Here is a 17,412-nt window from a genome sequence, read left to right on the forward strand (position 1 = left end):
GATCATGAATCCTTCAATTGTACTGCTGTATTCGAACGATGCACCTTGGCTTGGGGAATGAAGAGCCACCGACTTGAAAAGCCACCCTCTACCTGGCAATCATCTTCGATGTACCATACTTTTAACAGCGTCTGTGCTGTTGAAGCAGACTCTGAGCATGGGTTATGCTGGGAGGTTTGCCATTGCCTTCCCAGTAGTCGATCACTGCAGGAATTTGGAAATTGTTCACAGTTCTGGTGATAACTAATCTACTCTTCATGAAAGATACCATGGTATGTTTAAAGTCCACCAAAGACCAACGTTGGCAGATGGGTCCTCCAGCTTAACATCCTTCCGATGGACATCACACACAATGCGACAAATGCATCTACATGTGAAACACCAGGATGAGTTTATAGCTGGGTTAAGATTCAAAGCTAGGCCAGACAGCTCAAAGGGGAGTGGCCACACCTCCAAGATATCCTGCTAGCCCCCATCCAACAACAGAGGAAGAAATTCTGCAAATTACAAAGTAATGAAATCATCAAAGTAGTAACAAAGCAGGCATCAATAATATCCATGATTTGCATGCATTTGTAAAATTTTAATTCCAACCTAAATTGTCAAATATATCAATCAGTTCCACTGCCCTGGTCCATTTCACTGCAACTTACACACTCGATTGTGTCATTTTGTTTCTCGGCTGAGTTAAGCAGTACACCAGACCTCATTGGCAAAACAAGCAGAACAAACAGACATTTCAAAAGGAAAGTTTGCATCTTCTGAGACCATTATTTACACGAGAGAAACAAGGGTGGAGTGGGATTGGAAAGAGAACAAAAATGACTGAATTTTGGTTCAGATTTATAGTAATTCAACTTATTTCAAAGTTAACAACATCCTCTTGGCCGTCCCCAGGCCATAAGTAAAACTGCAGCTGAGGGGAAATTGCAGATCAATTGCCAATCAAAAATGGTCTTGCACCAGATGAACCAAGTACAAAACATTCTGATTGGGCATTAAACCTCCTACTTCTACCCCCCCCCCCCAAAGAAGACAAAAAAAAATCCTCCCCATGACAAATTGCTAGATGTCTCATATTGCTACATCACACGTGCTCCAATTCACGTGTTTCCGCCTCAAATGCCCGACCATATAATTGGTTTTAATGAGACGATGACATGCTCCAACACAGCCTGTACCGAGCATGCCTGTGCTGGTTGGTTCCACCGTGCTAGTGCTGCCAGAATTCCAACACAGACGTCAGATTTGGACTTTGCTCATTTTCACTCAATGTCTAAGCTACATTGGGAATGCATTTGTTCTTGTAGAAACAGACAACAAAGGAGATATTGGTTTCTTCATATGGTTTTGTTATATTTTTCTTCATTTCCATAATGTTTATTTGAAGCTTTAATCGTGACCGACTTTGTTTGTATTAATACATGGGCTGTTGACAAATCGACAAACAAGATACAATAGTCCAAAAGCATTTTCTTATGACATACTTGATGAGAACTGCACTCGGTAGAGCACATACCTCCGCCAGGCTGAACAGTTTACATTTTCTATCCCACTGATAGGTTGTATCTGCATCTGGACCCGAACCAAAATCTAATCAGCTTGTTCTTGTCACCGACCCAACTCATCCACCAAGTATTGCCATAATCCGTCCATAACCTTTTGAGATATGATGCTATATATCGTTTTGGCTCTATCTCTCAGTGGTGAAGAATCACTTTAATAATTCTCATACCCGGATCTGGATCCGAATCTTCACCGAAATCTCATCGATTCATCCTTGTAACACTCCCAATCTGTCAACCAGGTTTCATCCGAATCTGTCCATAACTTTTTGAGATATCATACTCACAGAGACAGAGAGACAAACAGACAGGGGTGAAAACAATCTCCGTCCACCTTCGGTGGCAGAGGTAAATATGGTAATATTAAAAATATATTGACACGTCTTGTACTATTGTTAGTGCCTCATTCGTACACCTCTCATTAGATAGCAGAAGGGAATAAAAGAAAGGCCAAAGGAGTTGAGAATGCAGGGGAAGGTGATATTTCACTATTTCTTTGGTAAAGTCATACGAGCATGCCCATTTGTGATGTATTCAACAACACACACACACACACACACACACACACACACACACATATATATATATATATATATATATATATATATATATATATATATATATTGCTATGGTTTCCCACCCGCTCGGCGTGCAAACGACCGCTTTTAGCTAATCGCGGCCGCGCGCCCACCGGACGGGCAAACCGAGTCGCAGCTTTCGGATCAACGCCGAAATCCAGCTTCGGGTGTGTTTTTAATCACACCGTAAATCAGCCAACTATTCTGTCCACGCGCGACAGCATCCGATCCCCGAATTATCGATTTACCTAAGTATGCGCGTAGACAGAAATGCCAGGGATTCACACCTCGACGGGACCTGTACGGATACGAGCCGTTGTACGCAGCTCACGCCGTTTGGGATTTGCCGAGCGGTTGTATATCGCCAAGCCCCGCCGGATCCGATTACTTTATTGGCTATTAACAGCCAGCTAATATTCCGTACGTAAAAATGGCAGTCAATGACAGGAAAGGATGCAATGAACAGGTGAACATTTAAACAATGACATTTATTCACACACTTATGCAGTCAAGGCAATGAACGCAATGGGGGTAAGGGACAAAACACGAGCAAAAAGACCCTACAGCCATTGTCTATTTATTACTGTAGATTCACTTAACAGTTCTACTTATGGACACGGCACCACAACTTACATACAAAGAAAAACCCCAGGTAAGGAAAGGGGCAGACTGGACCCGTAGGCCTTTATGTTCGTGGAACTGTGAAGACCGTAAGAGCTCCACGAGACCGTGCTGGTTACCTGCCACCCTCGTGGTGACTCTCTGGCTGGCGACCTCTCTCCGGCTTTCTCCACTGACCCACGGTTCGGCACCGTACTGCCGGCTTTGCTGCGCTCTGACTGCCCTCCACTGGAATCGAACCATGTGGTGTTCTCCCGACTGCACCACGACTCCAATAGAGACTGCAGCTCGACTCCGATCCCAGACTCAGACGAACTCCACGGCGCACCCAGACCGACTCAACTCGACTCACTGCTTGGCGAACCCAGACCGACTCCAGGCAACCTCTCCAGGCAAGAAGAACTCGCACAACTCCTGGCAAACTCTCCAGGCAAGAACTGACTCGCTGTGCGTTCCAGCGCGCCTTTTTATGGGGTTCGGGGAGGTGAGTTTGATCCCCCACCTTCGACCTTTCACCCCCCGCTGGCTCCGCCCCTTTTGGTATTTTGATCCGATCTCGTCACGAAACGTGGAGAGAGCGGACGTGGTAGAAATCATCAGCCGTGGAAAGCGGACGTTATAGAAATCATCGGCTCCCGCGTCTGTCGGCGGAGATGCCGCTCGTCCGTGGGATTCGCCGTGGCTGGCGAAAAGATGGCGGTGTTTGTGGAGATGAAGGTGAGGCGATGTTGTGGTTGCTCTGTGGTGGGGATGGCATGGTTGTTGAGATGCGGTTGCGGTTGTTGAAGTAGCGGTTGTTCCAAAATAAAGATAGCAAAAGAATAATGGCTGACTCAAAGATCACAGCCCGGTTACGCGAATAAATCCCTTTCGACATCGTTGGGGAAATCCAATCTGAACACACACTTATCGACATAACTGATCTCTGAGAAGCCTGAATGGTGTTCTGTGAATTTCCACAACCGTAACAATATAATATAATATACAGTACATATAAAAATATATATATATTGTTGCGGTTTTCGCGCCCGCCGGCGTGCGACGGCCACGTAACTCGAATCGCGGCACGTCGCCCACCGGACGGACAATCCAGTCGTGACCCTCTCGGACTAACGCCGGGAACAAGTCACGGGTGGACCTTTCGGTCTCACCGCGATCGAGCCAATCAGCCCCCGCGTGGGATAGGGTTGCTCGCCAAATTCGAACTACCTAAGTACCCACGCGGAGGGTAGACCGGGCGATCGCACCTCGCCGCAGGTCGACTTCGGACACGGGCCACTTAAGCGACCCGTTCCGTACTATCAGAATAACCGAGCGGTGTTATCGTCGACCTCGACGGTTCGATTAATTATCGGGCGTATTCAGCCCACTACCAACCCTTTACGTGAAGCAAGATGGGGGTTCAATGGGGAAAAAGACGAAGCGAAGCGGGAAACAGTTCAACAATAAAGCACGTTTATTCTCGGCACACGGGAAGCACACAAATACAATTCCACCAAATGCACACAAAAAAAAGAAAACACAATTCCATTTACACAAAAGCAAACATAAAAGTGAAAACACAGTGCAGAGCTAATACCGACTACCGAGCACACGGCAACACTTATACAATTCTACTTCACAGACGGCGCCGACAACACATACCCAAAACCAAGGAAAAGAAATACCCTCAAGAATGAGGTAGGCCTGGGGCCGAGACCTGGTCGGGCCTACCCGTCTGGTGATGAGACGCGGAGCGGCGATGGCGCTCTCTCCGCGGGCCTCGTGGACAGTCCCTGGCAGGGGGTGAACAGGGGCCCCATGGTCGCACTATCTCAGCGCGGGGGGAAACAGGAGGGGTTGCTGATGCTCGGGGTATAGAGGATCTTTATTATGTGCGCGACGAGCGTCTCCACCTCGGCCAGGTCGCGCTGCCGGCCTCCCAGGGGTGCAGCTCCCTGCACGACGCGAGCACCCCCTCGTCCGCCCTCGCCGCCTCTCCACAGCTCGTCCCCTCCGTTCCGACTTCAACGCACACGACGAGCAGCTCCACCGCCCGCGAAGTCTTGACTCTCTGTTCCGACTCCTTCGCCTCGTTCCGACCTTTACTACTCCTTTGACTGACGAACACCGTCCTTTTATCCCCCCGTAACTTCGCCTTTGACCCCCTCCCTTTGACCTTTCAACTCGCTCCCCATTGGCCCGAGAAAAAGTGGGCGTGAAGGCTTTTTGATCCACAAATTTGCATATATCGATCGCCCTGGGGGCGAGCCAGTCGCCCCTCGCTCACCGATTGGACGGCAAAGTGGGCGTGTGTCGTTTTGGATCCGTTTTTGAAGCAGAAAATCCGTGATTTTGTACACGCTGTTCAACGTGCGCCCTACACGAGTCCAGCATCGGTGCCCATGAGTGGGGCGAGATGGCGGTGATGCGATGGTGTCGAGTTGTGACGGTAAAGGGCGTGGCGGTTGTGGTGAAGCGGTGGTTGTGGTCGGTGGTTGATGTTGTGGTTGTGATCATTGCGGTTGGTCCAAAATAAAGATAGTAAAAGAAAACGGCTATCCTGAAGAGTCGCAGCTCGCATAAATGACATGTATTCCCACTAGACAACGGGTTTGGGCCTAACTACACATGTACTTACCGAGATACCTCACCTAAGGGACCTGAATGGTGGTTTGCGAATTTGGTAACCACAACACTACCCCCTTCCCTTTTTACAGACTCGTCCCGAGTCGTCAAATTTTCGTGTGCCATCATGTGTAGTTTTCCCCTAGTACATTTTACCTACGGATCCCTGAGTGCGACATTCATGGTATTCGTGTCCCCAAAATAAATAACCTGAGGGCTGCGTAACTATCTAAACAAACTCACTCACACGGACGACTTAAATAAAATTGCCGGCGCTAGACAGACATGCCGGGGGCGCACTCATATGTACAGTACATCTTAACCTTAACTTACAAATTTTACACTAAACCATGGCCCAGGATCATTGAACTCTGCAAAAGAAAGCAGTTAGCAGGGAGCCAGGCTGCCCACATGCAGTCTCTGGCTCAAACAATGCAGGTGACAGGGAACATGGCTGGCTGCTCACACGCAGTCCAAGGCCTTCCCTTTTGAACTGAACTCAGTGAACCACAACGGTGCATGGGCCGCACAAACGTAGTCTCCGTGCCAGCTCAAGTGGCACACGCAATGAGCACAACGAATGAATGGATGAATGGATGGACGCGAACACGGTGCATGGGCGGCCAATGCAGGCCTGTGTTGTAGCTGCCAACAGGACAGTTCTTGCAGCTTGCAAACTGTTGCTTTTACGATCCTGGCGCACATGGCAATGAACAAGGGGGGCAAAGCAAAATTGAACGGGGGCTGGTGAACATGGGCAATGGGCATGGCATGGCAAAGGCAGCAGGCAAACACAGCCCGCAGAAGAAGGCCGCTGCAGGCAAACACAGCCCGCAGAAGAAGGCCGCTGCAGGCAAACTCAGCCCGCAGAACCAGGCCGGCACAGGCCTCGAAGAAAAACAGCCAGCAGATGAACTGGCCGGCACAGGCCTTGCAGTAACACAGCCAGCAGATGAAGCTGGCCAGCTTTTGCCGTCAGTGGAAGTTGGTGGAGGGAGTGCGGTGGTGCTGGCCACTTGGAAGGCGGGCTCGGACCTACCTACCCGTCTCCCTCCCAACCTATCGCCTTTGCCTGTCACTGTACATACCCACTGCCTTAATTTGTCAAACTCCAATTTAGCCCCAACTTATTTTTATTTTTATTTTTATGTTTACTTCCCCTCTATAAATCGTCCCCTAACCCCCTTTATCGTCTTTGTTCGGCTAACCTATCCTGTCACCTAGCCTACTCCCAACCCCTACGTTCCCTTCCCGGAGGGGAATAAGGGAGAGCTAACGTCCTGTGTCGAGGCCCAACTCAAGCCTCAGAATGGCCTCCCCAGAGTTCGGCGATCTATAACCAAAGTGGGTCCAGCGGCCCACAACGAGAGCGAGGGGATGGATGGTGCGGAGGGGTACATCTCCTAATCTACCCTAACCATTTAACTGTTAAACTAACCCGGGGCTTTCAACAAGCGCCTCTCGCTTAAACTATTGGTTCTAACAACCCAGATTCCCGTCGCCTGTGTTGGTGTCCTTACAATTTCGGGCCTCGCCCCCCAATTTTCTCTCCGTGCCCTCACACGGTCTCCTGGCTGGGACACGTGGCTCTCTCTGGCAGGCACGACCCTCTGCCGAATCTCCCGCTATGGCACCCCCGGGCACTACACTGCCTCCGAGCCTACCAGCTCCCTAACACCGGGGAGTGCCCCCCATGGCACCTCGCCTGAAACGCACACGTGGCAGGCCGGCCTCCCGGGCCCCTTTCCGAGGGTCACCCGTGCCCACAACACTGCCCACGCGGCTAATGGCGCCCCGGGCCCCCGCACCAAGCAGGCGCACCCGTGCCCACTACGCTATCCCGGCCCCCCATGGGCCCATGGCCTACCGCGGCCGACTAGCCTGGTGCCCGGGGTACCCACTCAGCGATACTCACCTTTCGCAGCCACGCTCCCAAGCCCGTCAACAGGGCTCCTGCACCCCTCCAAATGGGTCTCGAGCCTACTTTCCCACCAACAACAAAACGACCTCCATTTTTCAATTTGACTAACCCAGCTAACTCAGTCTACACTGACCCCGGGGTCCCTTGGGTGGGAGTCACTCCTCCCCCCAATCACTCATCGCACCATGCATTCCCCATTCACTCCACACACACAGACCCGCTGGCCTCACTCACTCACCAAGCACATGCCTCACAACTCACCAACTCTTCAACACACACACCACTGAACTCTGCCATCCTTCTAACTACATCCCCTAACTAACTCGTGCTCCCACGTCGTCCCTTACACTATAGCACGTTCCTTTTAACACTACGTAGCTAAGCTACGTCCCCTCTACACATTCACAGTCTGTCTCTGTCTCAAATAAATCATTTTATTTCACAACCTAAAGCTCACTAAATCCCTCTACCTAATCCATTCCACGGACTCCATGAGGACTTACCCCTGCCCCATGAAGTCGGTCTAACTAAGCTAACCCTTCCCCCTAACTAGTTTCCATCCTGTGCCCAGGTAAGGGGGTCTTTCACCCCTTGCCCAGGAATCCTGTACACCCGAAAGTGAGGCTTGCTTTTTTTTTTCCCATGCGCAGCACCTGCGCGGCAACTCAGAGCTCGCGCACTTTGCACCTGCCCGTGACGTCATGCAGCTGCACGTGTTCCTCGTCCCTCCTTGGACGGGACCATCCGGCAGAGATACCCCTCCTGCCGGATTCCAACCCCACGTGCAGCCATGACGTCACCGTGCGCATAAAAAAAAAACACAAGCCCCACGTCTCAAGGGGTTCCCCACGCGAACACATGTGCTTTGCCCGTTGGAGCTTAACACACACGATCGCGTGGAGAACCCGTCCGGTCCAAATCCATTTACCTGCCTAAACTTTGTCCGTCCGCGGGATCGGCAAATCCACCGCGTGCGTTTCCGGACCGGGACTTCACTCTCGCAAGCGAGCACGTGGCGGTCTCGTGCGTTGCACAGCACGAACCGCGTGCTCACTGCTGGGTGAACCCGGCACGGTCCTCGAAACAGCTACAGCCGCTACCCGGCTTTCGTTCCTCCCATGTCGCCGTCGTCGCCATTCGACCCACGCACACCTGCGTGTTACGACGCACACAGTCCACTCCATCACATTCACACGGGGAGACGCGGCTGCGTGCTCCCGCATGCCAACCGACATCTCCCTCTCATACCGCTCTCTCACACACACGGTCTCCCTTGCACACAGCGACCTTGCACACGGCCGTTCACTCACGCGTGCCTCACTACTCACACAAACCATACTACTCACACATGGTGCTCCATTCACTCGCGCGGGGGAACTCACCCGCGGTGCCTCACCCACACACGCGAGGGCACTCAACCGCTGTGCCTCATCCACACACCGTGCCTCATCCACACACGGTTCCTCACCCACACACGCGGGGGCACTAACCCGCGGTGCCTCATCCACACTGGCCATTTCACTCACACACACGGCCTCTTCCACACACGGTGCCTCATCCACACACGGCGTGCTGGGAAGCACGTACTCCGGCACCATCGCCACCACACCAATCACACACGGGGTCGCTTCCACACACGGGGACGCACTCACACCTTGCACCACACACACAGGGACAACCATACTGGGGATTCGTGTCCCCACAAGGGTCTCCGGGGCCTCCATACCCCCCAAGCTCTCCGTGCACCCGTCCACAGCACTCGTCCCCTCAACCTCGCAAAACACGACCGAACTCACCTGGTCGTGATTCGCCTTAAGGGGGCATACTCCCTCCCCTCGTTCCTGGAGGAGGCCATCCAGGTGCTCGCACCGGGTCCCTGCACGCTCCGCGAGCTCACCCCCCAATTTTCTCTCCGCTACCTCTGTGTGTGTGTGTGCGTCACTTACCCCGTCTTCCTCGTGTAGTCTCTCCTCTATGGTTCCCTTCCCGGCTACCGTCACTGCCAACTCTTCACCCTTTACCTCCCTTGTCTCAACTATTATTTCTGTTGTCGTCACCTCGTGTCTCGTCTCACACGTTTTGGTCTCCCCATTTAATTTTTCCCTTTCGGTCATCGTCACGACCCTCGCCCAACACGTTCCACGAATTATTTTTTTACCCGCCTCCACCGCGGGCCTGCCAGCCGTTGCACCCCCTTCCAGCTCGTTTGTTCCGACACGTGGAGTCGCCATTTTAAGTTCCCTGCCCACGGCCTTCATGCCCGCCTGCAGGCATCGGCCCATGTTCTGCGTCTCACCCCGTAGTTCTTTCATTTCTTCTTTCATGTTTGCTTCCATTCCGTTTATTTGCTGTGTATTCGCATCCATCGTCGTTTTCACTTCATTTGTATTTGTATCCATCTTTTCATCCATTTTTTGTGTATTCGCATCCATCTTTTCGTTCATGCCTTTCATTTCGTTTTTTATTTCATTTGTCATTGCCGCCAGCATGGCGCATAGCTGGGCCACGTCGGGTGCACTCAGCTGAGCCGTTTCAGCAAGGGTTTTGGTGGAGAGGGGGGGGGGAGGTGTCATACACTGCGGCCGCTGCCGCACCCATTTCAGGTTCTGGGTTTAGTTGGGCGAGTCCGTGTTCCTGCACAATCAACATTTCCTGCACGGGGATTCCATCCTGGACCATGGACTCTACATTATTACACATATACATTTCTAATACCCCCCGGCTCCCTTTCGCCTTGAGACGCCATCTTGCTTCTCGTGAAGGTATAATTTGCTCGCTCGTAATTTGGAGGGAATCGGGGTTCGCTTCTCTCACCCCTGCACCGATTCCCGTGAATTTCGCTGGAGACAGGAGAGCCTGTTTTCCTGTTCTCCGATACCAGTGCCGCGAGGGCGATGAATTTGTATCCCACTCCTGACACCAGTGTTGCGGTTTTCGCGCCCGCCGGCGTGCGACGGCCACGTAGCCAGCTCGAATCGCGGCACGTCGCCCACCGGACGGACAATCCAGTCGTGACCCTCTCGGACTAACGCCGGGAACCAGTCACGGGTGGACCTTTCGGTCTCACCGCGATCGAGCCAATCAGCCCCCGCGTGGGATAGGGTTGCTCGCCAAATTCGAACTACCTAAGTACCCACGCGGAGGGTAGACCGGGCGATCGCACCTCGCCGCAGGTCGACTCGGACACGGGCCACTTGAGCGACCCGTTCCGTACTATCAGAATAACCGAGCGGTGTTATCGTCGACCTCGACGGTTCGATTAATTATCGGGCGTATTCAGCCCACTACCAACCCTTTACGTGAAGCAAGATGGGGGTTCAATGGGGGAAAAAGACGAAGCGAAGCGGGAAACAGTTCAACAATAAAGCACATTTATTCTCGGCACACGGGAAGCACACAAATACAATTCCACCAAATGCACACAAAAAAAGAAAACACAATTCCATTTACACAAAAAGCAAACATAAAAGTGAAAACACAGTGCAGAGCTAATACCGACTACCGAGCACACGGCAACACTTATACAATTCTACTTCACAGACGGCGCCGACAACACATACCCAAAACCAAGGAAAAGAAATACCCTCAAGAATGAGGTAGGCCTGGGGCCGAGACCTGGTCGGGCCTACCCGTCTGGTGATGAGACGCGGAGCGGCGATGGCGCCTCTCTCCGCGGGCCTCGTGGACAGTCCCTGGCAGGGGGTGGGAACGGGGCCCCCTTGGTCGCACTATCTCAGCGCGGGGGGAAACAGGAGGGGGTTGCTGATGCTCGGGGTATAGAGGATCTTTATTATGTGCGCGACGAGCGTCTCCACCTCGGCCAGGTCGCGCTGCCGGCCTCCCAGGGTGCAGCTCCCTGCACGACGCGAGCACCCCCTCGTCCGCCCTCGCCGCCTCTCCACAGCTCGTCCCCTCCGTTCCGACTTCAACGCACACGACGAGCAGCTCCACCGCCCGCGAAGTCTTGACTCTCTGTTCCGACTCCTTCGCCTCGTTCCGACCTTTACTACTCCTTTGACTGACGAACACCGTCCTTTTATCCCCCCGTAACTTCGCCTTTGACCCCCTCCCTTTGACCTTTCAACTCGCTCCCCATTGGCCCGAGAAAAAGTGGGCGTGAAGGCTTTTTGATCCACACATTTGCACATATCGATCGCCCTGGGGCTGGGGCCAGTCGCCCTCGCTCACCGATTGGACGGCAAAAAGTGGGCGTGTGTCGTTTTGGATCCGTTTTTGAAGCAGAAAATCCGTGATTTTGTACACGCTGTTCAACGTGCGCCCTACACGAGTCCAGCATCGGTGCCCATGAGTGGCGCGAGATGACGGTGATGCGATGGTGGCGAGTTGTGACGGTAAAGGTCGTGGCGGTTGTGGTGAAGCGGTGGTTGTGGTCGGTGGTTGATGTTGTGGTTGTGATCATGGCGGTTGGTCCAAAATAAAGATAGTAAAAGAAAAACGGCTATCCTGAAGAGTCGCAGCTCGCATAAATGACATGTATTCCCACTAGACAACGGGTTTGGGCCTAACTACACATGTACTTACCGAGATACCTCACCTAAGGGACCTGAATGGTGGTTTGCGAATTTGGTAACCACAACAATATAATATATATATATATTTTATATAGTATATATATAATATATATAATATAATGTATATATAATATAATACATATAATATATATAATTATATATAATATAATAAATATATGTATATAATATAATATATTTTATATATAATATAATATATATAATATAATATATAATATATTGTTGTGGATTCTCACCACTCCGGCATGCGGGCGACCGCTTTTAGCTAATTGCGGCCGCGCACCCACCGACCGTGGAAATCCAGTCGCAGCTTTCGGATCAACGCCGAAATCCCGCTACGGGTGTGTTTTTTAACCACACCACAACCTTGTCAATGCTCTGCACGCGCTACAGGGTCGATCGCCGAATTGTTGAATTACCTAATTATTCGCGCGGTCAGACGACCGAGAGGTTGTACCTCAACGGGACCTGTCCGGAAACGAGCCGCTTTTAAGCAGCCCGTTCCGTTTGCGATTGCCGAGCGGTTTATTATCGCCAAGCCCCGTTGGACCCGATTATCTTATCGGCTATTAATAACCAGCTGTTTATTCCGAACGCAATTATGGCAGTTCAATGGAGGAAGGGACGCAATGAGCAGGTGAATATTCAAACATTGCGGACATTTATTTGTACATGCACATATGCAATGAATGGGGGTAAGGGACATGACACGAGCAAAAAGACCTACAGCCATTGTCTATTTATTACATACATGCACTTAACAACAATTCTACTTATCGGACAAGGCTCCACAGACTTCCATGCAAAACCCCAGAAAAGAAAAGGCCCGGGCTCGTAAGCCTTTAATATTTGCTCGGAGCCGGAATGACCGAAGGGACTCCGGGAGACCGAGCAGGCTACCTGCCACCCTCTTGGTGACTCGCTGGGCGACCCTCGATGTCTCTGCCCGAACTCGTCTCGACTCCAACAACGCCTTCAACAGTGCCTCCAATGGCGAACCGGCTGGCGACTCCTCTCCGGCTCCGACTCAACCAACTCCACGACGCCTTCAACTGCTCCCGCTCTCCACACCGATTCCACCGATGTACTCACCAATTCTCTCACACCCGCCTCTCAACTGCCTTCTCGGCGTTCCGACGCGGCCCTTTTATCGGGTTCGGGGGTGGTGTTTGGTCTTTCACCTTTGACCCTCTACCCCCGGCTGGCTCCGCCCCCTTTGTCATTCTGATCCAATCTTGCCGTCAAACGCGGACGTGGTAGGAATCACTGGCTTTCGCTCCAACGAGGAAGTCCTCGTGTTTGTCGGCGGAGATGCCGTTGCTGGCGAAAAGATGGCGGCACCGTGGAGATGATGGTGAGGAGACGTTGTATATATATATATATATATATATATATATATATATATATATATATATATATATATATATATATATATATATATATATATATATATATATGATCAGAGTCTGTACCCTTTTGGGTATTTGAAATTTCATGACTTTCCATGAATTTTCCATGACCCTACACAGGCAAATATTACTCACCCCCTCCCTAAAACACATCAGCAAGATTATGCAAATTATCAAGGATTTAAAGTCGACCACTATCCTGCTTCAGTTGAATAATAGATAAGGTAACTCTTTACATGCCAATGTGGTGGGCTGGATTACAGAAGGCCTGTAAAGAACAAAGCAATGACCATTTGGGTCAGTACATGCTAAATCCATTTGACGTAAGCCTGATGACTAAGCCAGGCCTCGTTGAATTTCCATTTCCCAGGCATCACGACAGCGTTTTCTTTGTTTGCCCTCCGGCTTTCCAGCCTAGTTCCATATGTAGGCCGAAAATGGCGTGTTGTTCTGGGCATGCACCAATTTCCCCCAAATTTAGCTCCACTACCATGTGAGCTTTCTTACCACACCATCACAGTTTCATTGAATTCATCACAATTTCGTTCTTATTTCATAATATTCGATTATCGCAAACATGTTTCACTTTATATCGCAATGCTGCAATCTATACCCATAAATGTCAGTGTGTGTCAATCATTCCATCAGTCAGTCAATCAGTGTGTTATCCATAACCCCAAAACTATGAAACCTAGCAGCCTGAAACTTTGCATGCATATGAAGGGAGCTCCAAGGAAGTGCAAGAGTGAAAATTGGGTGTTTGGGTTAATTAAAACACCCCTTTTGAAGATAATTAACGGCCTTATTTAATTATATCGTTGATTCGGCGCATCCTCAGCCACCTTGCTCTTTAGAGTCTGAAGGCGGAAGCGTCGGCGGTAACCTCGCTCTCCCTCGCTGGGGTCGTAATTCGGCATTTTGTTCGGCCTGCTCAACAATGCCTTGAGTTGGAACAGGCCACAACGGTTTATTAATGATAAAGTGCTCAAAATGTTTTGTTTTTTTTCCACTTTCTTCAATGATATCATCAAATTCCTCATATACATACCTATGAATCGCTGTATACATTTGCTTTTGTAAGTGCTATAGTTTTCAAATTAGGAGCTTGGAGTGATTTCAAACATTATCTGATGCAATTTTCCACGATGTTCTCTCACGGACTAATTCAAGTACATAATAGAAATATAATTTGAGTTTGGAGGATTGGATCACATGAATTAAATAACTCAATCTTTGAGTGAAATCTAAAAATGTGAAGAAATCGGTGATGTTTCATTTTTTGCGGGTATGTGCCATTACCAATCGGGGTGTACAGTCGGCAGTTGCTCCTACGTAGAGGTACGTGGTTCATATGGGTAGATTTGGATCTGAAAAGGGACTCTCCACGGGTGTGTGTGCATGCCTGCATGCTTGGTTACAGGCGCAATGGTGTCAATGTTTCATCCCGTATATTATGATAATTATGGGTGGTGGAGGTTTTAACCTCAGCAGGGTATGAGCGATCATGTTTTCCTTTGTCCTCGTGACTTTCCAAAGCAATTGGTTATTTTATGTGAATTGGGTGTGCTTTATAAAAGTTATATGGTTTCTCTTTGTAAGTTTCAAAGCAAAATAGATTGATAACACCCGATTTCCTCACTGTTTGCCATATTAACGTGTTTTCTACATGACAGAGCCAAATTTTTTCCACCCGTCACACGACGATTGTGTGTGTGTGTGTGTGTGTGTGTGTGTGTGTGTGTGTGTGTGTGTGTGTGTGTGTGTGTGTGTGTGTGTGTGTGTGTGTGTGTGTGTGTGTGTGTGTGTGTGTGTGTGTGTGTTTGCCCTAAAATGTTTGCGCTATCGTGTACCGTTTTGGCTGTATTTCGGGAACATGCATACATACATATATACAAGATGAGAGTTTTAGTAATATATGGATGTATATATATATATATATATATATATATATATATATATATATATATATATATATATATATATATATATATATATATATATTGTTATGGCTGTGGAAATTCGCATTACACCATAAAGGGTCCTCAGGTGAGATATGATGTAAGTTCATGTGTAGTTAGCCCAAACCCATTGTAAAGAGGGAATATATGTGATTCATTCGGGCTGTGATTCTTCAGTTAGTCGTTTTTATTTTTCTGTCGTTAATTTGGTGCAAGAACAATAACGAACCTCGCCACAACCAACATCTCAACGATCACGCCATTCACTACACGACGCCAACAATCACGCCATTCACACCACGACGCCACCTTCCACAACTACGCTACCACATCTTCGCCACTTGCCATTCAACGAGCACTTATTCGGTCGGTTGTCGAGGGGTGGAGAGTCCTTGCTCTGTGTGTGTGTGCATCGGATCGCCCTGGGAGAAGCTCGAAACGAGGAGAGGCTCGAGACTGTCGGAGCAAGGATTGTACTGTGTGTGCATCGTCCGTTCTGTTCGTGGTTCGGTTGAGCACGGGGCTTCTCAAGCCAGTCGGTGCAGTCCCTGGACGGAGCGCCTGCCATTCCCCACCCCGTCCACACCGAGATAGCGGCGAAACCCGGTCCAGTTCCCCCAAAACCCCGTCAGAGCTGTCGGGCGGACGACGCGAGCTACGCGCGGCACGAGCTCGGTGCACCACACCAGAGGGACTCGAGGCTGCGGTCACCAAGGCTGGACGACGCGCCCAGGGAAGTCGCGACTCCATTTCTTTTGGATTCTGTGTCAATGTCTGTGGGTGGCACCAGTCTGTGAAGTAAAACTGTGTAAGTGTTGCCGTGTGTAAGTCCTATTCGGGAGTAGATCTGCATTCGTGCATTGCTTTTGTTTCTTTACCACTGCATACGTGTGTTTCTTTGGTTTTATTGTATTCCTGTGTATCGCTTTTGGTGTATTACTCTATTATACGTGCCTTCCGTGCTACCATGTGGTGCTGAATAAATGTGCTTGTCCAATTGTTCCCGCTTTGCTTCGTCTCCTTCTTTTAATTGACTCTCCATCCTGCATCACGTAAGGGATTCGTAGTGGGTTTCAACATCCCGGTAATTAATCGGAACCGTCAAGGCCGTCGATAACTCCGCTCAATTATCCCTGTAATACGGAACGAACCGCTTTAGCGGTTCGTGTCCGGAGTCGGCCTGTGGCGTGGTCCCATCCCTCGGCAGATTACCCGTGCGAGTACCATAGGTATATCGACTTTCGGCGATTCACCCTATCTCGTGCGGGTGGACTGCGGACTGGGTGGTGGTGGGGTTAAACCCCCACCCGTGACTGGTTTCTGGCGGTAGTCCCAGGAGGGTCACGACTGAATTGTCCGTCCGGTGGGCGACGCGGTCGCGATTCGAGTTACGTGGCCGATCGCACACCGGGCGGGCCAGAATTCGCAGCAATATATATATATATATATATATATATATATATATATATATATATATATATATATATATATATTGTTACGGTTGTGGAAATTCACAGAACACCAGTCAGGTTCCCCAGAGGTCAGTTATTTCGATAAGTGTGTGTTCCAGGTTAGAACTCCCCACTGATGTATCAAAGACATTATTCCTGTGCCGGGCTGTGCATCTTTGAGTTAGCCGTTATTCTGTCTCTATCTTTTATTTTAAAACAAACACATCGTCACACCAACAACAACGATTTCAACCACATCCGTGTTTGATCGGCGATTTCAACCACGTCCGCGTGGGATCAGCGATTTCAACCACGTCCGCGTGTGATCAGCGATTTCCACCACGTCCGCGTGTGATCAGCGATTTCAACCACGTCCGCGTGTGATCAGCGATTTCAACCACGTCCGCGTGTGATCAGCGATTTCAACCACGTCCGCGTGTGATCGGCGATTTCAACCACGTCCGCGTGTGATCGGCGATTTCAACCACGTCCGCGTGTGAGAGGGGCGGATACAGCCTGGGTGAAGGTTCAAAGGTGAAAAGGGGGAAGGTGCCGATTTCGGGTGGCGAAGCCCACAGCGGCCCCTCCCCTTGGGGCTATAAAAAGCCGCGTTCGCTCGCCGACAAGGCAGTTGAGTGGTTGGAAAGACGCCGAGTCGTCGGTTGAGCAGTTTGGCGGGTCGCAGTGGAGGAGTTGGACATTCGGCTGTAACCAGGCGAGTGGAGTGGAGTTCGTTGGTCGGAGGAGTTGAG

At 50.2% G+C, this 17,412-nt stretch overlaps 2 protein-coding genes across 5 annotated transcripts in view; one reads left to right on the top strand and one right to left on the bottom strand.

Annotated features, from left to right (window-relative positions):
* Positions 1-17,412, bottom strand: part of MTRF1L (mitochondrial translation release factor 1 like) — a 180,202-nt gene that overhangs the window by 75,515 nt on the left and 87,275 nt on the right. The window contains exon 8 of one of the 3 annotated variants that reach the window (XM_085846848.1): positions 402-497. The exons of the other annotated variants lie outside the window; for them this stretch is intronic. Within the exon in view, the coding sequence (XP_085702974.1) occupies positions 417-497 (81 nt within the window). The 3' untranslated portion in view covers positions 402-416. Of the gene's footprint in view, positions 1-401; positions 498-17,412 lie in introns of those variants that run through there. 3 annotated transcript variants of the gene reach the window in all.
* The window catches only part of LOC147017321 (uncharacterized), an 87,149-nt gene that overhangs the window by 37,597 nt on the left and 32,140 nt on the right, over positions 1-17,412 (top strand). The gene's annotated exons all lie outside the window — the stretch shown is intronic.

This window comes from Eptatretus burgeri, chromosome 11 (genome assembly GCF_056783735.1).
Source record: "Eptatretus burgeri isolate ZD-2024b chromosome 11, Ebu_testis_v1, whole genome shotgun sequence".
In the NCBI taxonomy this organism is placed as follows: domain Eukaryota; kingdom Metazoa; phylum Chordata; class Myxini; order Myxiniformes; family Myxinidae; genus Eptatretus; species Eptatretus burgeri.